Genomic DNA, 23,842 nt, shown 5'->3' on the forward strand with positions numbered 1-23,842 from the left:
TAATCCTTTTACTCACTTAAAGGATAGGAAAAGAATTAAACAGTCCCTGTATTAAAAAGATTGCTCCAAAAATAGCTTTTCCTTAAAACTGTGAAAACTGGTTTAAGCTCTGAAATTAGTAAATTGCCTTTTTTTGGGCAATAATTATTTAAGAAGCAATTATTTATTCTATTATTATTACAAGTCTTTAACCAAACTAATATTTAATATTAACATGTTAAATACTTTATTCTCCAACTATTTTAGTTTTGGTGAAAACCCAAACTAATCTCCATTTAAATATTGTCAACTGCTTAATCTTCAATTTTAACCAGAAAAAAAAAAATCCCATTTGCCTAAAAATCACAATTCTCTGTTTAACTGACCTTTTTGTCAAATTGTTATCTAGCAACAACTCAGTCTGCAAAATTTTAAATGACCTTTGCTGATTTGCAGTTTCCTGCCATTTTTGCCTTAGTAGTGGTTTTGGTCAGCTTTCGCTTCATCAGATGCCTTTGAAAAGTATTTAAGATTTTCCTTTTATGGAAAATGTGGAACGGATAAACTGCTCTGTAAAACTATTCTGTAAAAATAATTAGGAAAAGAAGAAATGAAGATAGAAAAACGGAGATGAGCAGGAACCAGTTTTAAACACGTCTTCATGAATGAGGCTTAATCACACACTTCGTTTTCCGAACACAAAAAGTCTTTTGGAAATGTATTAATTAAAATTAAGTGCCACAGACAAGCAGCTTTAGAACGCTGGCAGTCCTTAGCAAATTAGCATAACACTAGCGACAGGCATGGAAATTGGTTTAATAACCCTAAATAGTTACACCCCACTCCTAACACAAATGGCCATGGACAGCTCCAGCCCCTCGGGCTGAGACTGTACCAGTTTATGCAGTTGCTCTGACACGGGGTGGATATTCCAATCCAAAGAGAAATCACTGAATGCACCTCAATTATTATTATTATATAACGACTAGTGAAGCATACAAGGCACTAAAGCAATCAACATCAGAAATCAGAAAGCCAAAGCAAACCAACACAAGCAACTCCAAATATTCAGCCAGTGAGGGACTCGCTTTATAACTTGTACTAAACACAGTCAATACTTGGCAAGAGATTATTAGTTTAGTCAAAACTTAAGTTGCCCAAATCCCACACACAGGTCTAGGATCAAGCTGTGGTTGTACAGAAAACCAAGCCAAAGGGATAAGCGAAGTCTTTTAAGTGATTTCCTTCCCTGCCATATTTTACATGGGCACCCTCAGAGCTAAGCTCGATGCCACAAGCCCTTCTGAACACCACTTTCTGCACACATCATCCTCTAGCAAGTGTCTAAACACACAAGCTAAATACCTATTTAACTCTGAACGTCAGGCATTGGCAAATTTTTTGTGTGCTCAGGATTCATGAGAAACTACAGAAGAAAAACCAAGCCCCTGCTGATAATGAGCTGAATGTCCACAAGCTTTCTCCAAGCATTCTGATGATCGACCTAACTTCACAATATTGCTGCTCCTCCATCTCCACTTGACTTCAGCAGGGGTTGGCTTTGACTGCCAGCTAGTTTTAGAGAGATGTAGGACAGAGAAAGTGGTTATTCATGTCTTTTATTTATTATAAATACATATAAATATGTTAAGTGACTTTCTGCTTTATCATCATGAGCAGTGACTGTGGAAAAATCATCTGAAAAACTTAAACCGAGCTGAGAAACAGGCAAAAAGCAAGCATTAGCATACAATCACAGGTTCCTCTCAGTTCAAGAATGAGCTAATTTCTTTCATTTTTCTTTTCTTAGGGAAAAAAAAACCGAAACAACCAAACCCATCTTACTTGGAAGCATCTTTTACCAAGAGTACCAAACTTCCCCCCTCCCCTGAGCTGACCAAACCACATTTTCAGTGGGATTTGTAGGTGCATGCCAACCTCAGCTAGCCACAAGGGAGACCCTTCTCTACTCACAATTCTGAAATATTGCATAGTTTTGCAGCTGGATCTTGCTCCCTCCTTTTAAGCTGTTTTTAACCCAGGTTGGTCACACCAAAGAAAACTCACTGAGGTTTCCTTTTCCAGATCTCTCTCCCTCCCTGTTTTTTTCTACTGCTCAACAACTTTGTAGATCAGAACAAGCAGAAAAGCAACTGTTATGCTGACAGTCTACTGTAAACAGGCTGGGAAGGAAATAACCCTACAGATGAAGTTGCATGTGGGGGAGTAACTAAAAGTTTGAAAGTGGGTGGTTTTGGGGGTCCACGTAAACTGCCAAATATTTCCAAAGGGGATGGCAGGGAGGAGGGGTAATTAAGAGAAGCAAACAAAAAAGAAAACCCAGACTTAACTGATGGTAGGAAGCCAGGGCTGATGGTAGCGGAAAGAAAAGTGCACAGAAAAAAAAAAAAAATGAAATAAACCCCAAAAGGCCTGAAGAAGCCAGAAGTCAAGGCTTGTCATTACAGTGTTTGCAGAGGGCAGAGGCGGCTCCTGTGAAGGCAGTGCATTTTTCGGGGCAGCCGGGCAAGGCCGCACCGCCGAAGGGGTACACAGCCGACTGTCCGAAGGGGTTGAGGGTGGCAGGCAGCGGGGTGCTCAGCGTCTGGCCCTGGTTCAGGTAGGCCACCAGCCGCCGCATCTCCTCCAGGGCCTGCGCCTGCATTAGGATGTAGTTCTTGGCGAGGAGGAGGGTGGCGATTTTGGAGAGTTTCCTCACCGAAGGGCTGTGGGCGTAGGGGATGACGGAGCGCAGCCCGTCCAGGGCGTCGTTCAGGTCGTGCATCCTCCGCCGTTCCCGCGCGTTAATGCTGAGGCGCAGCGAGCGCTGCTCCTTCGGCTTCTTGCCAAGGGCTCCCCCCTTCAGCTTGCCCTCTCGCTCGAAGGCCGAGCCGGTCTTCACCCCGGCCTCGAAGCCGTCCTCCTCGTCGCCGCTCTGCTCGCCGCTACTCTCCGCCGACTTGCCCAGAGCACTGGGGTGAAAGTCAGCCCCGCCGCCCCCCGGGTAGGTCCCACGCGAGCCCTCAGCGCCGCCGCGCACGGCCCCGTATGCGAAAGCCGACGGGCCGTAGCCCGGGGCCAGCGCCAGGTACGCCTCACTGCCCAGCGACTTGAGCTCGGCCATCGCCTTGGCGGGGGAATGGAGGCGGGGGAGGAAAAGCTGCGCTCCGCCGCCGCGGAGGAGGATGAGGAGCAGAAAAAGGATGGGGAGGAGGCGGCCCCGCCGCTCCACTCCGCGCTGCGCCCGAGCTGGGGGCGGGCAGTGAGCCGGACAGCCGCCCCGCCGCTCCTTATATTGCGGAGAGGGGCCCGCTGGGATTCCCCCACCGCCCAATCAGCGAGGCCGCGTCGGGCGGCGGGCAGCGCCTGAGGCGAAGGGCGGGAAGGGGAGCGGGGACAGCGGACGGCTCTTCCCTCCGCGACCCTTCCCTTCTGTGCCCAGCGCTTCCCTTCATGACCGGCCCTTCCCACCGTGACCGGTCCCGCGGCTGCCCGCCGTTCGAGGAGACAAGCAGCCCGGCAACAGACACCCCTCTGTGGGCACCTGGGAACGGAGTGAAGCGCTGACTGAGGAGTGGCAGGAGGAAAACCGAACTGCGCGAAGGGAATGCAAGCAAATCACCACTGCCGTTCTAAAACTTGGGCTCGCTGGCTGGGACAAGGCAGCAGAAAGCAAAGTGCCAACATGAACAGCACAGCACCAAGAGTATCACAGAATCCCAGCATGGTGGGGGTCAGAAGGGACCTCTGGGGATCATCCAGTCCCAACTCCCCTGCTAAATCAGGGTCACCCACAGCAGCTTGCCCAGGATCACAACGTCCAGGCGGGTTTGGAATTTCCAGAGGAGATTCCACAGCCTCTCTGGGCAGCCTGCTCCAGGGATTCTGGCACCCTCACAGCGAAGAACTTTTCCCTACTATTCAGACAGGACATCCCAAGCACCACAGAGAAGAGCCTGGCCCTATCCTCTTGACCCATCCTGTTCGAGCAGTATCTCCAGAGAAGGAGGTATTACCTCTGCCTCCTCACTGATGCTGGATGCTGGAAGGGCAGAGAAAGCATCATGACTTTATAGTCCAGTTTCTGGCTTGTAGTGTCTCTGGAACTCTTTGGAAACACGACAGCAGGTTCAGCCCTTAGAAGATGCCAGCACTGATCTTTGGGGCTATGAAACTGACTACTTCCCTTTCTGAAATTAATGAGAACAGGCAATGGTGCTTCAGACTGCTGCTCACCTTAGCCCTTGTTAGCCCCAGAGCAAACAAAGAATTGATTAGGGAACCAAAACATTCTCTGGAGTTTTCTTGTGTCATTCCAAGGGGAAACTGGAGAAGTGAACACTTTTATCCCTAGACATGAGACCATGAACCGCTCTTGGTACATGTTGCAATGAGAGGCAAAGGCATGCAAGATCTTGACAGCTGTGGGCATGGCTTGCTGATCAGGCTGTTTTGACTTAGGTAAGGATGACAGAGGAGGCACCTGTTGTGCAGAGAGATTTCCAAGGCAGAGGCTCTGTCTATTCCCATTTTCTTCAGAGATTCACTTTGCTTCTTTATTCCATGTGCCAGAAAAAGGAGTTTGATCCTTGGAGGCTCAGTCCAGCTCTGAGGCGACTCTGTCCTTCCCCACTGTGGGTACCAGTAATTGAGTGCTAGGAAACAAACCACTCCACACCACGGCCTGCAGTGTGTGTGAGAAATCATCACTATGGGGAATCCTTGCCAGGACTGGTGCAGTGTCTGACCCACAAAGAATTCTCAAGGAGAATCCAAGGCAGCCACTGGCAAAGGTGAGAGCTGCATAGAGAAGGAAAATCAGGATACTTTATCCCATAGTCTTTCATTGAGAAGATAAAGAGGGCCTAATTTTTCATTACAACAGAAAAAGGTCCCAGTTTCTCTTATTTCCATCCCCCCCCCCCAAAAAAAAAAAAAAAAAAAAAATCTGATACTGCTTTGGTATACAGACAGTATAAAGAGAGAGCAGGCTTTCTCCAAGCATGACAAGTGCCTGGTCCAGGCCTCTCAAGTGTCTACTTAGAAAGGATGGGATGAATCCTGTGTACTGACATACAGATGCAAGCAGGTGGATATTGCCTACAGGCAGATGGAACCAGTAGATGTAGATGTACCTGGGAGGTTATTTGATGTAGTAAATAGCTTGGGTGTTAAGGTGACACAAGGCTTTTCCCAGGACGTGTTTTGTTTTCATCAGGCCTTCTACAAAGCGTAGTTAGCTTGTCCTCTTCCCATCACCTCTCTTTATGCAGTGCACTAACGTGAAATGACGAGCTTGTCTCTCTTCCTTCTCCACATCAGAGCCAAGAGTGCTGAGATCTGCAGTGACACATGTACCCTTGCCTGTGGTTGCAGAGCTGCTGCCTGGAATGAGGCTGTTCCCCTGCACTGTGGATGTAGATCTAGGTGGTTGCATTTCCATGTCTTAGAGTAGTGGAGCACATAAAACTAGCAGCTGTCCAAGTTTGGCCATCAGAGTGTGCACAAGGTTTGACCATCATACTTTTCACTGATCTCTTATCTCACCTCCTGTGTCTGAACACATTGCAATATTGTTATGCCTCTCTTTTGTTACCCTTATCAAGCTTATCAGACCATGAAGACCGATTACTGGGTTTAGCCACTTAATTGTTTTATGAGAATTGGACCATTTAACTACTCCTGGGACAGCTCAGTGTGGATATTCATGGTGACTTTCAAATACAGGCGAGCACAGCATAACTTGTGCTCATCTCTGTCATCAGTCCCACACTCCAAGTGATAATAGACAAGTGGAGGAAGGTACTAGGATATTATCACTGGCATAAATCATTCCCATGAGAAAGATGTGCAAGGATTGTTAAAAGCAGGATTGTCCCCTGCAGGAAATGATTAACCTTTTGTGTAACACGTTGAGATCTTGCAGTGAGAAGGGCTAGAAATGTTCTTATGGTTAGGAATTCTGCTTGTAAAGATATGTCACAAACATTGCTGGCTTTTTAAGTGTGTCATATGCATCTAACAAGGCTAATGCCAGAAGAAGCAGTGGGCTGCAAATTAGAAGTAAACACTTTTCACACAGGCTCTCTAGTGGTTTGATAAATAGATGAGTTCTTCAAGGGTTATTTCAACACTGAAAGGCAGCTTGGGAAGTATATCAGCTACAAGAGAACAGAGCAAAAGGATTTGCTGCTTTATAAGCAGTTCCAAAACATACAGCTGAGAGAAGTAATTTGAATCTGAAATCAAATCAGGCTTTATGTGCTACCAAAAAAATTCACAGAGAGGAATTTGTTTTGGACTTCTCCCTTAAAATTCAGCTGTGAATATGCATCTTTGAAAATATTCAACCTGGTTTACCAATGAAAACTGAGAAACAGGAACATTTGATTTGGATATGTTAGACCAGAGAAACAAAAAAAGAAGACAAAAAGAAAAAAAATAGCAGAAGGGAGTGACTCATGGTAGAACATGGCAGAAAATAAAACCTCTTCCAAGTGCTCTAGGGAAAAATGGGCATATGCAATAGGAAATAAATTTATCACATGATGGAGAGTATTTTCCAGCTTTGAAGTGAGATTTTTTTCTTCTGCTGTTTTACATAATCGGAACTTGGTGTGATTATTTAATAATTAATAGCAGACTATTATCACTGCAATTATAATAGTTATTTTAACTGCAAGATCCTCAAGGCAGGACTCGCACCTTTATTAAGATTCTTTCAAGACAAACATGTTATAAATAATGGACAACACTAATGGTTTGATTACTGTATTCCCCATGTCTGCCTCCATAACATCAAGGGATTTCTGTTAGAAGAAGCAACACTTGTTGCTGAACTGCATCCAGGGACTGAACCACGAACCTTGTAGGCTGCCAAGGCTGCACTGAAAATCACAGCTCCCACGTTCAACTGCAACTTGGAGACTGCTCTCCAGGCTAAAAATTAAAACATGATTTTGGAGGTTGTAGAACCTGTTGTTACATGAAGAGCTTGAATTTATTTCTAATATTTATTCATTTGAATTTTATTTATATTTTTTAAAATTTTGATGTGAAGAAAGAGAGAAAAGAATTAAAATAATGATGTATTTTCTTCATCTTAGTTTTAAAGCCATGTATCTGAAGTAAACAATGCACTTTACACTGTCAGTGCCTCCTCTCTCTGAGTGTTTTAGAGGGCTGGGATGAGTAAGCTACAAGGTACAAACCTTTACTCAGAGCAACACATTACATATTACATGTAGATAAAAGACTCAAGGGTTTGGGGGTCAACCTATTATCGAAATGTGTAAGAAAGTTATTTCCAAAGACTACCGCATTTGTTTAAAAAACTTTTGTTCACAAAGGGACCAGTTCACAAATGGATTTTTTTTCCATCAGAAAAGGCGAGGGGACAACCACAAACCACCCCAATTCCTATCAGCCAGATTTGGATATTTAAAGTAGAACAAAACAAAATCTCTTGAAAAGATCAGAAGTAAGGAGGTTTGAGGGAGACCAATATGCTCTGCGATTACGGTTTGTGTCAGGACGTGGGGCTCAGGCACCTCTCCCCAGAGCCCGGTGTCCCGCCCGGCTGCGGGGCTGACAGCGCCGGGTTCTAGCCGGGAGCGGTGGCCGCTGTGGCGGTCCCATGCTGACATCTAGCGACCACCTCCTCCAGAGCCCCAAGGTTAGGCGGGCACACACCTCCGCTCCTCGGCAGCGACGTCGAGGTAAGGAAAGCGCTGAATATTCACCCAAAAGGCTAACAGGCACAGTAAGGGCTTACGGTTCTCGGGTTGTAGTCCCACACCCTGCATGTTGGATACCTGCTCTGTAACTGCGCAGAATTCCAGAATCTCAGCATGGTGATGGTTGGAAGGGACCTCTGGGAATCATTTAGTACAACCCGCGTGCTAAAGCATAGTCACCCAGAGCAGGCTGCCCAGGATCACAATGTCCAGGCGGGTTTGTAATCTCTCCAGAGAAGGAGACTCCACGACCTCTCTGGGCAGCCTGCTCTAGGGCTCCATCAACCCTCACAGCAAAGAAATTTTTCCTCATGTTCAGATGGAACTTTCTGGGTTCTGACTTGTGCCTTGTGCTATCACTGGGCACTACTGAGAGGAGCCTGTCCCCATCCTCTTGCCCTGTGTCCTCTAACTCTTGAGAAAATTCCTTCTCAGGCTGCTCTTCTCCAGTCTAAACAGCCCCAGGACTCTCAGTGTTTCCTTCTCACAGAGAGGCTCCAGTCTCCTCATCATCTCAGTAACCTCTGCTGGACTCTCTCCAGTAGTTCCTTGTGTCTCTTGAACTGGCGATGCCAGAACTGAACCCAGTATTCCAGATGTGGCCTCACTAAGGAGAGAATAGAGGGGGAGGAGATCTCCCTCAGTCTGCTGGTCACTCACTTCTCAATGCATCCCAGGAGACCATTGCCTTTCTTGGGCCACAAGGGCACATTGCTCAATCATGGTGCACTTGCTGTCTGCCAGCCCTCCCAGGTCCTTCTCTCAGAGCTGCTTTCCAACCCATTCCTTACAGCCCTCTTTCTGGTGGCAGCTGTCACTGCAGCAAGCCTGGCAGTCTTAGGTAAGTGTTTGAGTATCCAAATGCATGAATGGATCATCTTCTGCTGAGTGGAAATGATGGTAGGACTAGTGGAGTCATTCTGCTGAAAGCTCGACTGGAACTTCTGGAAATCACAGCTGAAAGTAACTTTATTGTGGCCTTTCAGTACTTAAAGGGGGCCTATAAGAAAGCTGGGAACAGGACAGGGCTGATGGTTTCAACTAAAAGAGGGATATTTAGATGGGAGAGAAGGAAGAAATGTTTTACAGTGAAGGTGGTAAGACATCTGGGTTGCCCAGAGACATGGTAGATGCCCCATCCCTGGAACCATTGCAGGTCAAGATGTTTGGGGCTCTGATCAGCCTCCTCTAGTTGCAGATGTCCCTGCTGACTGCAGAAGGGTTGGACTAGATGACCTATAAAGGTCCCTTCCAACCCAAGCCATTCTAGGATTCTATGAATACATCTTCCCTTGGATGAAACAGTAGAAAATCAGCAAGAACAGCCAGGTAGAAAAAGCAGAAGGTCTGGCAATGCTGTGCTGGTTCTGGCTATTTGGGAATGGTGGGTAGGCAGAGGACAGAAGCTCAAGGAAGGGAAAAGCAGGCAGAGCTCAGTCTGGCAGGCGTCATCAGGACTAGCTAGAGGTCACAGCTGTCACCTGGAAGCATGACAGCAGTGTAAGAACTGGAGCTGCTGAAGTGTTAGTGTTTCTGCTGACTTCTTGTCTGTCACTTGTCTATCACACAGCTGAGGCTTTTTTTTTTTTTTTCCCCCAAACCCCCTGAGAGATGCAGGAACATGCTATTTTTATTTTAGGAAAGGAAGATCTTATAGTGAAGGCACAACAATTTGGAGTTAAGACTTCTGTCCTCAGTCCTACCTGAAGCCCACTCAGGCACTAACAAGGAGTTTGAGTCTCATCACAAAACCTACCTGAGAAATGAGATGGGTTTTTAAAGACTGTGCTTAGGATCCTCCCTGCCATGGTGGCTCTACTGATTATGAGCTCGTGGTGATACAGAAGACAGTGAAAGTTTTCTTTACTCTGAAGGAGTACAGACCACCATGCCTCCCACAGCTCATAAGAGCAGCCCCAAGAGTTTCAGTACAACAAAATGGTCAATTCTTTGTTGCTCTTCAGACACAAGTGGTGATGGTCCTCCATCCCTAGGACCTAGCAGTATGCTTTCTGAAGGAGACTTCCAAGAGGGAAGGAGCAGATCTTGGTCCAGCTTCGAAGGTTATTTTGAAGCAGTTTATTCAAAGTAAGAATTTAACAAGGACAAGCCTCTGGGATAGGTTTTGCTCTGCTGTGTCACTCATTCTTTTTCCCCTTCACTAGGTGGCAGCAAGAAGACAGGTATCAGGGTTTGCAGGGTGCTTGGGGTTTGATACAGTAAGCAGAGAGTTTTCATCTGTTTTCCTCTTTAAATGGATGCCTTTAGCAATCCTCGTACACACACAGCCCTCAACAACCAAGCCAACCATCATCAAGTCGGTCAGAAGCACTGACAGAGGTGCCTGAATCATCTCTCTTCCAGGCAGGAGAAGAGACACTCGGTGTAATTGTGGGCTTCGCTGCTTGCTTAAGCCTGGAAGTGGAGATTATCTGGTCTGCAGGTCCCTCTGCTGGCAAAGCCTCTCCTTGCAGCAGCCAGGCTTGGAGGCAGCCGCTGACTCTGGCAGAGCTCAGAACGGAGCAGTCCTGTGTGAACAGAGACAGCTGGGGGGGGGGGTTAGCAAAACAGACATAGGCCACAAGTAGCCTCCACCCCTTCCAACAGCAGAAAAATTCTCTTTCCAATCCAACTCCTGTTTAAGCTTGTAGATAGAATGCTGGCTTTTAAAACTTATTATTATTATTGTTTTTTATTTTATAGAATCCCAGTATAGAATCCCAGTGGGCATTGGAAGGTACCTCTGGAGATCATCGAGTCCAACCACCCCTTCCAAAGCAGGATCATCTAGTACAGGCCATATGGGAATATGTCCAGGCAGGTTCTGGAACTCTCCAGAGAAGGAGACTCCACAACCTCTCTGGGCAGCCTGTGGTCATATCCTCAAGTTTTAGAGGCAGTAAGGAAGGTACAGAGAGTTCTTCCACCAAGTGGTTTTCTAAGAGACCAATTGGTTCTTTTCTGTCTGCAGAACTGACCTGTGCATTGGAGAAGGTGATGCTTGAGAGATCTGCATGTGACAGATGTCCTTGAAAGAAAACTGAAATGGAAAGAAAGTTCCAGTGTGGGTTAAGGTTGTCAGTGAGTGCAGGATGTATCATGGTTCACAGAAATGGAACCAGGCTATCAGAAGGCTTTTAGACTAGGGATCTGGGTTCAGAATAAGGTCTAGACTTCTCTCCCAAAGACAAATACTCTCCTCTCTTTCCTGTCTTTCAGGTGGTTTCTGCTTTTCTGGGTGCTTTCCATTTCCTCTTACAGCATGAACATCCCAACCTAAGGAGTGTGGGAAAACTTGGCTGTTCTAATAAGGCAGGGGAATAGTAGAAAATGGATTAAGGAGGGATTGAACGTGTCTTGTGAGAGCTTGGCTATTGATTTCTAACCCTCCCATTCTGATGTTATTGCAGAAATGATTTTCTTCTGCACCATGCAGAGATTAAATATTAATAAATAGAAAATTAAAAAAGCGGGAGAAAAAGACCATATCCCAAGACATCCCACTGCACAATTAAAAAGCAAATGAAGGATTTCTAGAATGAAAAACTTTGTTTCCTCAAGTTTTCTTGAGCTCAGAGTAGAAACATAAGGGATTTTGATGAGATCATTTGTAATATTCCTATTTATGGTTTGGTGCAGGGAAGTGTGAGTCTGAGCCACATCCCGTTGCAGTAACTTGAATAAGAAGAATAAAAGCAATGGAGATTTCCTTATATCCCATTCTCCAGTGACCTATTTGCTCACTGATGATGAAGTAAGGGGGAAGATGGAGGTCTAATGTGGCTTCACTTCCACAGCATGCTGCAGTCATACTCAGTTCCATTAGGTTTCTATTTATTATTTAACACAAGAGATGGAAGACAAGGCACACCAAGATGATTTTTATGTCCTAGACATTTAACTTGCACAAACATTGCTTCACTTGCACAAACATTGCACAAGGGAAGGTGCTACTTCCCATGAACTCTGTTGTTCCCAAGTGAAACCCACTTTGTTTCTGTGGGTTCTCCTGCTTCTGTGTCTGAAGCAGGAGAAGATTGGACAGGAAACCTTTGCATGCAAATCAGGATTCTGTATCCACACAGGCTTTATAAGGACATCTTTGAGCTCTCCTATGAGAACTGAAACTCTGCCTCTCTCTTCCCTCATTCCAGAGAGCTGTGCAGTAACTGAACAAAAAAAAGGGCACAATGAGGATCTCCCATTCCACTTCTGCAAAATTAGTATTTTCGCTGTGGCAGGATACACATGGAAAATGCAAATGAAGGTCTGGAGGCATTTAATGTGGAAAACCATTCTTTTTAAAGGGAGTTGTCACCACGAGAAGGGGCTTGCTAGGCTCTCATCCAAAGGCTGCAGAAGTGCACCTCTGTCTGCCACTCATCATTCACATTCTTTCCCAGCACTCTTAAAGGCTGGACCATTGTCCAACAAATTCAGAACAATATTAGTGAGTGGAGACAGCAGAGAAAGGAAGAGGAAACAGATCTAGGCTCTCATGAGCATAACCAAAGGCAGGATTTGACCCACTGCTTTTCTTCACTCCTATCTCAACAGTCAGTAGAGTTGCTGGCTGATTTTCATTCTAATTAAAAAGCTTTCAAGCTACACAAGATGTATGACTAATGTTTTAGATCCCAAAGATGCCCTTCTTTGACAGACTCATAGCTGAACATACTTTGTCTCTTCCTGTCTCTATTCATCTTCTTTTTAATGATTTCCCTTGAATTTAGTGGCTATGGCTGGTTGTGGCTTTACTACTGTCAGTTCTTCACGGCCTTAATGTTGAGGCATTTGAAGTCAGCTCATTGGCTTTGGATTTTGTCCTTGTGTTACTCATTTCATTATGGTCCTGACCTGTTCTCTGTTTCCTCAGCAAAGCAAGTCCAGGTGAGAAATTTTAAGATAGATGAAAGAGAGAGACCCCCTTACACAGATGGCAGAAGTTCTGACCATTGGTAGAAAAGGGGGGAAAGAATTATTTATCTGGATTTGAGGGAATTTGGTAGATAAATATGTGCCAAACACATGGACAAATGGGCTTCAGATTCTGCTGTAGGGCCAAGCAGATGGGACTCCAGCTTTCAGTCCTTACTGTGTTCCTGAGGTGGCCCAGAGCCTTGAAATCAGTAGAAATCAGGAAGCTAAAGGCTTGTGAACCCCTGGTTATAGAGTGCTAGAGCTTCTGTGGCTTAACAAGACACTGCCTCTCAGCAGAGCTGTGTACTCTTAGTCTGTGCTGAAAATAAACCACCCTCAACTGGAGAGTGGTCCAAGGATGCTTTTATGGTTGGTTATGAGGGACCAACTGATGAGTGGTAGCTCTGTAAGGCACAGTAAATCAATTGCTTTCTGTTACTCCTCATGCTCTCAGCTGCTTTCTGTGCTTCAGCTCCTTGTCTTCAAAGCAGCAGTGTTAGCAGTGCTGGGGCCTGAGAGGGTCATACACAAATGACTGCAAGGCACTGCTGTTGTGGGTAGTGCTGGTCTCCCATGCTTGTTCTCCAGTGTGGCCTGGTAGGATGGTAGAAAAAAAGTGAGTAAAGGCTCCTCCTGTGTGCATAAAAAGAACGTGTGCAGATTATCCAGCACGTCACACCTAGGTTGTGAGGGAGCATACGGCATTATTTGGCAGACTCTAGGAAGTATTTAGTGACTATGTGAGCTATATATAATGGAATTATGGAGGGTGTGAGGAAGCAGCACCTCCTCCCATCTGCCCCCTTAAGGGACACAAATGCTTTGCTATAACACTCTTCCCCGAGAGCTAGAACTTTAGCAAATAAGGGACTTTATTAAGTTGTTAATAAGATTTCATTTTCTCACTAATGCTGCTGTGCTACATTATTAATTTAAAACTGTATTTAGCCTGACATGCTAAAGTGCTAGGGCTCATTATTAATGCATAAACCCATGCCTCTGTTGTTTAATTAAACACCATGATTATGAAGTTCTGATGTGGTTTAATGATAGCAGGCTGGAGTGGCAGTACATTCCTGTGCTCAGATCTCCCCCATTCCCCCCTCCTGCTACTTTCTCCTTTCATTTTCCTCTAAAAGCACAAATGCAGTTGTTGTTCTGCTGAACAAACACCACATGACAAACGATGTTGATCTTTCCAAGGTGACAAAGAATTGTGTTTTTATTTTCCTAGGCTTAGCTTCTTATTGACCAGAGATTTCTATTCTCCTTTTTTTTAATGCCTCTAAAGGTAACTGTTTGTATTTCCCCAGAAGACAATCTAATCCTTGCTTCCAGTAAAGTCAACAGGAGTTTTCAACTGATTTTAAGAGGGCAGAGTCTCACCCAGAGGCAAGAAGACACCTAGAGAAGAATCCTAGACCATGGTTGTATATCTCTGCTTGTACATGGTCATTTCCAAACAGTTGTTATCTTGATATGGAGCTTGGTCAAGGGAAGATAAATCACATAAAAATTAAATGGATCTAGAGCAGGGTAATAAACTCTGTGGGCATTTCTCTGTTTCAGTTTCCCCAACAGCATCCCTCTGCATCAAGCTGAAGGGTTTTGGAGTCATTGTTTCATGCAGCCCATAATTTATTGTATTCTCCTTGGTGTCCTTCGCAGGACCAAGACTTTCTGAGTATTTCTGAGGGCCTTTTTGCTGTGTGTTCCCTCCTTTCTCCCCTCAGCATTTGACTTCATTATTTCATTCCTCCATGTTTCTTGTGGTAATTCCTTCTGAACAGCAGCTTACCCAACTTGGCTTGCAGAGCCTCTTACTTTATTGACTAGGAGTTAAATTAAACACATTCTTATGTACTTTCCTGATTAATAAGGATTTGCACAGATCAGCCTGCTGCGCCTTTGTTTCTCTCCATACCCCTTGCCTGCTTGGCTGTTCAAACAGGAAGTTCTTGGCTTTGGAGCCTGCCATCTCCCAAACTTTGCAGTCCTCTCTTTTGAAGGCAAAGGGTGGTGGTGGTGGGGTGTTGCTGTGGTCTTTACCTGAACCAGACTTTTATCACAAGTGTTTTCTCAGCCAAGGTGGACACTGGTCTGGCTGGAGGAGAAGGACAAGGAGCAAGCTACATGGCTGCATCAGGAGGGTAGGAGCACTCCTCATTCTGGCCATTTCTATCAGGGTGGGTGAAGTTCCTCACTGTGCCATCCAGGTGAATTCACAGCTTTGCCCAGCAGAGCCAAAATTCTGGGATTATTTGTTTGTTTGTTTGTTTCAAGCATGTATTTGATTCTTTTCCTTCTATCTCTCAAAAAGGAAAAAAAATGATAATCAACATTTTTTTGCATTCTTTCACTAAAAGTGAGCACATAGATCTGTTTTCTACATGTGCAAACACAACAGAAATGTTACCAAGCTTCATTCCCTCTAGTAGATTATTTTTTTTAGAAGTATGTGTTCAGCAAAGTAACCTCTCTCTAACAAAGAGATGACCTTTTTGCATTTATGTAGTGCTTGTTGCTAGGATTTAGATCTTTGCTGAAAGCTGTTATTTCTCTTAAGTACAGGAGAAAGTGCATTTTCACCTCCATTTGGGTAAACTGTCATTTTCCACTGTTCACTGATTTTCTCACCATGGAATAATAATTTGAGGTTCAGTGGGTTTTTTTGAGAGAATGCATTCCAAGAGTGTGGTGGGGCCTGGGAAGTCCTCTAACATTGCTAGTGGGGGAGAAAAGGAAGAGGAGGGAGAAGGCTTCTGAAATATTTAAGGCTTCTGAGTAGTGCAGTTGCTCAGCTTCTGCCATCAAATCATATTCAGTTTAGGAGGGTCATGCAGGTATTTTATAATCGTGCACAAAAAGCAGCTGGTGGGTAGCTGAGAAGCTATACATGTATGCATAATGTATTATTTTGGGGGTAGCACTAGCAGCCATGGGAAGCCACTTTAGGTAGATTTAAGAGGATTCTGTCCAACCGTGATACTGATGAATAACAGAAATAATCTAATATTACTCTTTGTATAGCTGTGTTACTGGTGGCATTACAAGTCACACCATTAATATGGGATGCAGGAGGAAAACTAAGCCACTTCACGTGCAGCAGGCTGTAACAGAGTGAGAGTTAGACACATGTATGCAGATTGCTTTGTGAGACATAGAACTGAGTATTGCTTTTTGGAGCCATTTCTTGCATTAGTTTCTGTAGGTAGTGAGAGACTAAAAGAAACTGCGAAGAGCAACTTGACTAGTTGTCTCTTTTCTCTGCATATTAAACATGGGGAAATCCTTCCTTTCCTCTGGGTTTGGAAATGCACAAAGCAAAGACCCTGCCTGGTGAGGAAGACTCCAAGCATGTGCCGCTGCTGCTGTCTCCAGATAGCTACATGCAAAATAAAAACACCCTCTAAAAAGCTTCATACTTGGTCAAAATTGCTTTTCAAACACATGACGTGGGAAGCTGGATATCCTGTTTGCCAGTTTCACAGCGTTTCTGGAAGAAGAAGGCAGTATCAAAAGCATTTATCAGCGAAGTAAGATAATTGAATGGAATGTGTTGCTTGGAAATAGCACAAAATGGCACTGCTCCCTGCAGTGGTTTCCAAAAGGTCAGTCAGGCCAGCCAACCTAACAGCAACAGTCCCTCTTCACATCCTCTCTCTCTGTGTCTCACATGCACTCAGAAAAGAGAGAGAGCAACAGACAGTTGCTTTGCAATTGAAACAACTAAAATTAATCAAGTCCAAATCCATCTTGTCCAAGAGACCATGAATTCAGCTGGATCAGAAGCCCTTGGTTAAGCAGCCCCTGACAGTCTATCAGAAGTTTATTAGTATGGTAATTTATCTGGGTAAGCACATAAAGATGCTAATTGAAATGGGGGTTTCATGCATTATTTTTTAAAGGCAGAAAGGTTGGAGATTTTCTAAGAAGAAAAGCAGGATTGTCATTTATGTTTCCTCATGTCATAACATTATAATTTCATTACTTTCCTATGCTTCTTTTTGATTTTATTTTTATTATTATAATAATAATTATTTTTATTTTAAATGTGAAGAACAAAGAACTTGATACTCCAAAGATTTGGGGCTTATGCCACGTCTGGTCCTGGTCATGATGCATGGAGATAGATTGAATTAATCAAACTTCTTCACACTGCTATTTAATCGGGTTTACAATTAGCTGAGGGCTGCAGGTCTCCTGGGCCTATCAGCTTTGCAAGCAGAAGCTGTAATACAGCAGCTCTGCAGCCACACACTGGGAGTGCCTTACAGACCAGATTGTCATAATGTGGCATGAAATTAAAGCGTGATGTTACTTGACAACAGAATTTCAATTTCTCCTACGCCCCCCCCCTTCTTTCTCTTTAACAAAGTCTCTACCTAGAGATAGGCCTCCCTGTTGAGTTGCACCCACCTGCTCTAAGCTACACAGCTGCCTTCAAAAGAGTTTCTGATACTATTAAACCAATCTGTGTTCCATTACAGTCATTCTGATATTTTTCCTTGCCTGCTTTCAATGGCAGATTATTTTGCTGTGAGGAGCTAATAAGCATACAGCTCTTAACTTGTTTCAGTTCTTGCTCAAATATATTGATTTCATCTCTCCCTCTCTTCTCACCACACAGAGGAGTTTTGCTACTGTCTGCACTCCCCAAACCAGCCTGAGCAGTTATGTTAAGTCTCCTCAAACCCATTTCCATTCAGATAGAAGAACATGGAGGAGTGGAGAATCACAGAATCACAGAATGGTAAGGGGTTGGAAGGGACCTCTGGAGATCATCAAGTCCAATCCCCTGTGCCAAGGCAGGTTCACCTAAAGAACTTGGGCTGTTTATTCCTTCCATCACCCCTCATCTCTTGGGGAACAGTGTGGATGCACATGCAGGAATTAGAATTTATAAATCCCCCTCCCAGAAGCAAGTCAAGGTCTTGTGAACATCACCACCGCTGTCAATTAATTATCTGGGTATTGATGATTTTGTGTTGCTCAGGAAACCTATCATAGGAAGTTGAAAAAGAACCCACAAGGACTGACCGGAAAAATGGGAGGATCAGGTCAGGATGGTTTTGAAGGCTGTTATTATCTCCTTGAAATTATCTGGAATCTAATCTAATTCAACGTACACCTTAAAAATCAATGTGTTCCTTGCAGTTGCAAAGGAAAAGGTTGACAATATGTTCCCAGTGGTGAGGTTTGACTGTGGGATAAGCTCCCAAACTGCAATATTTGGAGGTGCTGGACAAGGAGAATGAGAGGTTGGGAAGCCAGGCCAAGTGGCATGTGGGGATCCAGCTCTGGTCCTGCTGAAGGGAACGAGTGAGGCTCCTGCAGAAACAAGGTCTGGCTTTTGGTGGCACAGTTTGGTTGCTGTGAACTGTGCTCACTAATTTCTCATGACTTCTCTAGGCCTGGAAAGTGATCAGACCCACTGGTGGCCTGGCCCTTCAGTTTGCAAGGATGGGTTCTGCTCATTAGTTCTGTGCTTCTTTCCACCTTGGAGTTAAAAAAGTGTTCAAGTTCCAGTTCTTCTGATATCAGATATTGAATTGAGTCTCTTCCAACCTTCTTGATTCTATGATTCTATGATTCTATATCCACAGAACAACACCTGGAGATGGGTGACAGAGGTGAGATTCATGTGAGGCAGACATAATTATGTCTTCTGCATTCACTGTGACTGTATCTGCTGCCTGAAATGGCACACAGCTACAATTCTGAGTTATTTGGACAAATTGAATCAGAGTAGCTTCCATTTAATTATCAGGCATGGGAGCAAAATGAGCTTTGCTTATAAACCCTCAACCCCCATCCCCCCAACTCTGTCAGCCTCTGTCCCCCATCACTCTCCATTCTTTTTTTCCTTCCTGCATGGTGCTGAGCATCTCCCAAGGATTAAGTGATTGTTCAGGAGATTGATTCTGCTCCCATTGAAGGTGATTACTTCCCCCATGCTGAAATCCACAAAAGCACAATCAGGTACACAACCAAGGTAGCTTCAAGCATTTACATCTTAGACAGGTTGGCCTGCAAACACCTGTAGTTTTCCTGGCTGATAGCAGCCATTTATGGGCATAGGGGGTAAGGGAAAAAATCAGTGAACTTTAAAAGGCAAAACAAAAAGAGAACATTTTTTTTTCTGATTGAGAAAAATCAAGCTTAATGAACTGAGCTGAAATAATTTCCTCAATTTGCCTGGCCTTTTTGAATTAAAAGCAGAGTGCAACCTCTGCTTGCAAATGACTGTAAACATTTCAATCACTCTCTAATTCATGGTTAAAGGGAGGAGAGGCTGGACTATGGAATACTAATCAAAGATGACTCCTAGGAAATCAGACTCTTTGTTTGTCTCTAATTTTTTTTTTTTTTTGGCCAGTGTGTCTATGACTTTACAGAATATATATATTTATATATGAATGAATATTTATATATATATATTTTTATATATATATATATATATATATATATATATATATATATATATATATATATATATATGAATGAATATTTATGAAGAGCTTGCTAGTGACAGACCAGGCTGGCCCTGCAGGCCCAAAGGAATTAATGTAAATTCCAGTCAACCATGAAAACCCACTAGAACTGAACTGTATTTCAGCATGGTGGATAAAGCACATCAAAGAGCAGAATTTCTATAAGATAATTACACACAATGCAACTCTAATCACAGAGAGACTGTGGATATTGCTGATAAAGCGTAATAAATCTTTTACGACTATGCCTTGTTCTGCTGAATCAGCTTTCTGTTTCTGTTGCACTAACCTCCAGATTCCTGCCCTTATTTATGTATTTACCATTTTAAGAAACACATCAGCTGACAATTTATTGAAGCTTCCATGAGAGGTTTAAGATTATTTTGTTATTTTCTGGTTGCACTTGTTGAAGCGCAGTTAGATCAACAACAGCAAAATCTTCTTCTCTCCTGTCTGGCAAGTCTGCAGGAATAAATTGTCTATGAGCTGAGAACCCACCTTTCTGTTGCATTTTAAGAAATTGGAATAATTGCAGTTTTGACAGCTCCAAGTGTTCAAAATTCAGGCTCCTTCCCTCACACTCTATAGCACCATGAATTCATCTCAGAGATTCACAGAATGGTTGAGGTGGCAAAGCCCTCTGGAGATCACCCAGTGCAACCCATCTGTGCAAGCTTGGCCACCTAGTTCTTAGGTGCTTTGAATGTCACCAAGGATGGAGAGTCCACAGCCCTTCTGAGCAGTTGGTTCACCCTCACAGTAATACTGTTTTTCCATATGTTTGAACAGAATTTCTCATGCTCCAACCTGTGCCCATTGCCCCTTGTCCTTTCAGTGGGCACCACTGAGAAGAGTTTGGCTGTTTCCCAACTTCTCACAGCTGCTGTCCCCTTACACACAGGTGTAAGCCTGGAGAGTAAGCAAGCCCTACCACAATACAAGCCCAGAGCAACTGAGGCTAAGTTCTGATGCTGGTAATGTCCCATTCCTGCAGCAGTGGGGGAACTGGGAACATTGAGTCAGTGCTCACTGACCGTTTCTTTACTGTTCTTGGGGACTCCTTGTGTCTCACTCTGGATCTTGCTCCTATATCAAAACATCATCTGAGTACCAGTGGATGCATTTATGGAAGGTGTATTTACCACTCCTTAATGAAAAAGCAAAAGTTTGCTGCCTGCATCTGAGCTTTGCCCTTCATTTGTCTTTCTGGCATATGGGCAGCAGAAGGTCTCTGCTTCTGACAGAATGAAAGAATTTTACATATGGTTTAATTACAGTAAATTATCAGCAAAGGGAAGAGCTTGCAGGGGGACAGCTGAATCCCACTCATGGGTTCACTGAACGTCTGCCCAGGATCTCAATGCTCTGCCACATTTCACAGGGACACTTTGCTCCACCCCAGAGGACAACTGTTGTGAGAAAAGTCCATCCCTTGGCATCTCTCCGTGCAGGGAACCTTTCTCAGAATGACAGCATGGAAATGTCTGGCTTCTCAGTCTGTTGTATCAACTTTGTGCTTGCAGAGGAGCATGGAGAGGAATTTGACAATAGGGTCAATATTTCCTAACTCCAGATTCATATCCTCTCCTAATTTCAGAACTTAGAGGCTGATGTCCTCTCTGACTGTTGTCTCCATTCTGTTTACAGAGAGTTGGAAGAACTGATATATACTGAAGAAAAACTGGCATATACTCTGGCAAGTAGCTAGATATTCTCTTCCACAGCTGTTGTGATCTCCCAATCCCTTTGACAAGAACATGTTACTGAAGTTATACTTAAGGCTTTCCACAGCCCTTGTGAGTGCACCAGAACTTCAGAGCCTTATTTATATTTGTAGCATCACCCTGGGTGTTACCCAATGGGAAGTGCTTTTGTATGCAATCCCCCAAGCAGACATGAAAGACCATGTCAGGACAATGGAGGACTGCAGAAGATGTTCTTTCTTTGCCTGATTTATATCATATCTTTGAAAGAGTGTCCCTCCTGTGACAGGCTGAAGCGAATAAACAAAGTTCCTGGGGAAATGGTTTGCAGTGTTCAAACACTTTGCCAAACTTTAATGTTCTGTAAGTTGTAAGGAAATGACTACAAAAGCCTTGGAAGAGCAAAGCAAGAGAGTTTGCTCAAGGCAAGGTGATATTCCATCATTAAAACCTGTTTGTGCAAAGTTAAGACGTCAAAGACATTCCACTTGTTCCAAGATGGTATGAAAGCCCATGCTATTAGTGATCAGAAGGGACTTGGGAGGATGTAGTGAAAGAAAGGAAAAGAAAGAAAAATTACAACATACACACACACATATATAAAATATCTGAGCATCTAATGTTATTTGAGAAGAATAATGCCTTCAACTTTTGTTACTCAGGTACGGATCATAGAAAATATTTTTAAGGAAAGAAGGCTTCAAAATGGGGGCTGAGGTTCTGTTGTGGTTTTTCAAGTCGTACTGCTGCACACAGAGATACCCACTGTCCAGTTCCAAGGGCAACCATCCTCGTATCACTTCCCTCATTTTCACAGAGGATGAATGAAATTGTTAAAAACCAGAATGTCAATTCTTAGGTCACCCAGGTGTATGCTTGTGTGCCTCACAACTGTGCTGTCACAGGCAGGGTTAAAGTCATAGATGGGAAAAAACCTTTCAGGTCATTGAGTCCAATCATTAAACCAACACTACCAAGTCCACTGCAAAACCATGTCCCTCACCACCACATCTACATGTCTTTTAAACCCCTCCAGGGATGGGGACTCTGCCACTTCCCTGGGCAGCCTGTTCCAGGGCTTGACAACCCTCTCAGTGAAGAAATTGTTCCTAATGTCCAAATTGATGAGACGTGACACTTCTTCTCATAGCTCAATAATGACAGCATTGAGGACGGTTGCAATCCTAGAATCAAACACTCCTCAGGTGCAAATCGTTCTGTGGTTGTTGGGGGTTTGGTTCTTTAGATGCAGAGGTTTGGGCAGAATTAGGATTTCATCTGTGCTCAAAGTCGCCCAAGCAGAGATGTAGTGAGGAATGCCATGTGGTCAGCCTGCCCTTAACTGCTAGTGAGCAGAGGGGGAATGAGTCTGAGCCTTCAATTCTGCACTTTATGGTGCATTAACCATCTGCAACAGTGGGGAAAACTGCTAAAAATACTAGTCTGAAGTACTAATAATCCTGCCTCCAGGAGAAGTAGCTTTAGCTGGTGGTGAGGCATGCAAGTGAGCCAGACTGTAAAATTTTGCAGCATTCCTGGGCACCATGTGTCAGCACTGACTCTTTTGTGTGCCATACTCCTGGACAGGATCTGCAGTGGGACCTGTTTGGGGAGCTCATCCTATGCTCCAGAGAGAGCAGCTGCATGGCAGCAGGGAGGGGATGGCAGCAGATGAGGCAGCAGCAGCACACACACAAATGGAGCTAGGATCACTGAGCTTATGGCCCTCTAGGGCCCAGCCAAAGCCTGGGTTGCTCTGTGAGTGGTAACTGCTGAAGATATGCATGGTGCTCACTGTATGGTTTTATTTCTCTTTCCCTGAGAACTCAGCAGAAATCTCCTCTCTCTGCCTGGGCTGACCTGTCCATCTGGTTTGATGGTTTCTTTTATCACTAGCAGCCATGTGAAGAAAGAGCACGTTCAAAGGGAAGGCTCTCTTTTTGTGCTGATAGTCGATGAGGCCCTCCCCCAGTTTTGCATTAATGGAGAGTGGTGAGGTGGCCACGGGCTGATTGCATTTGCTAATGTTAATCACCCAGGGGCTGGGCGAGGTGAATAAGTGAACTGCATTTTATTCAGTTTGACAGAAGGAGGAGTCAAATGGAAATGATTTTTATCTCTGGTTGTGGCCGACCTAAATTAATGTTACCTCTGGTGCTGAAGGGCTCAGGGGAGCAGATGTCTCGATTTTATGTGCTCTCCTTGCTAGGGGTACAAAAGCACACATCAGACTTGTGCATTAACTTAGGCACAAAGCTGATCCCTGCCCCCAGCTGCATGGGTTGTGCAGCCTTAAAGATGAAGATGTAGGGAGCAAAGTCATGGTTTTGCCTGCTTGAAATAAAGACAGGTCACTAGAGCTCAATTTCAGGGGCAGGAGGAGTGGGTGGCAGGTCATTTACCATTACAAGTGCAGAGGGAAAGTACCTTAGCAACACTTCCTCAAAACACTAGTTAATTGCTGAGCACCAGTGATGATTGCTGTCCCGACAGGAGTGTAATCCTCTGTCTGTACTGTTTTTATCTGAAGAGACTGTGGGGGTCTTCACCCCAACAAGGCTGCATATTGGGCTGTTCCCCAGGCTCACCCAAACATTGCAATCTAAGTAATATTGAAAATTTTCAAGGCTTAAATAGAGGGTAAGGTCTTGCAAAGGATAGATATTGCTGCTGCCCTGCCCAGGTGGTGCAGAGGTTCTTAGAAGCCTGGCAAGGACTCTTGTCACTAATATTCCTCGTGCAGAGCAGTGCTGTGGGCTCTCTGACAGCAGGATTGAGAGTGCTACTTGCCCAAGGGCTGTACAGGGGACCAAGGCCTGGCAGTACCCAGGCACCAGAAAACCTTTCCTGCCTTGCATTTTCTTTTTTCCCCTTGGGAAAGCATCTTGCATTTGCATCTTGAATTAGCATCTTGCATCACCATCTTCATCTTGCGTTTGCGTCTCGGAATAAGAAATATCGTGCCAATGACAGATAGGTGAAAACAGAGCAGTCACTGGAAAGAGAGAGG

At 44.4% G+C, this 23,842-nt stretch overlaps 1 protein-coding gene across 1 annotated transcript; it reads right to left on the reverse strand.

Annotated features, from left to right (window-relative positions):
• Positions 1–2,428: 2,428 nt before the first annotated feature.
• BHLHE23 (basic helix-loop-helix family member e23) lies at positions 2,429–3,103 on the reverse strand. The gene has a single exon (XM_054392062.1). The coding sequence runs from the start codon at positions 3,101–3,103 to the stop codon at positions 2,429–2,431; it is 675 nt and encodes a 224-aa protein (XP_054248037.1).
• Positions 3,104–23,842: the final 20,739 nt, after the last annotated feature.

This window comes from Indicator indicator, chromosome 24 (assembly GCF_027791375.1).
Source record: "Indicator indicator isolate 239-I01 chromosome 24, UM_Iind_1.1, whole genome shotgun sequence".
Lineage (NCBI taxonomy): Eukaryota > Metazoa > Chordata > Aves > Piciformes > Indicatoridae > Indicator > Indicator indicator.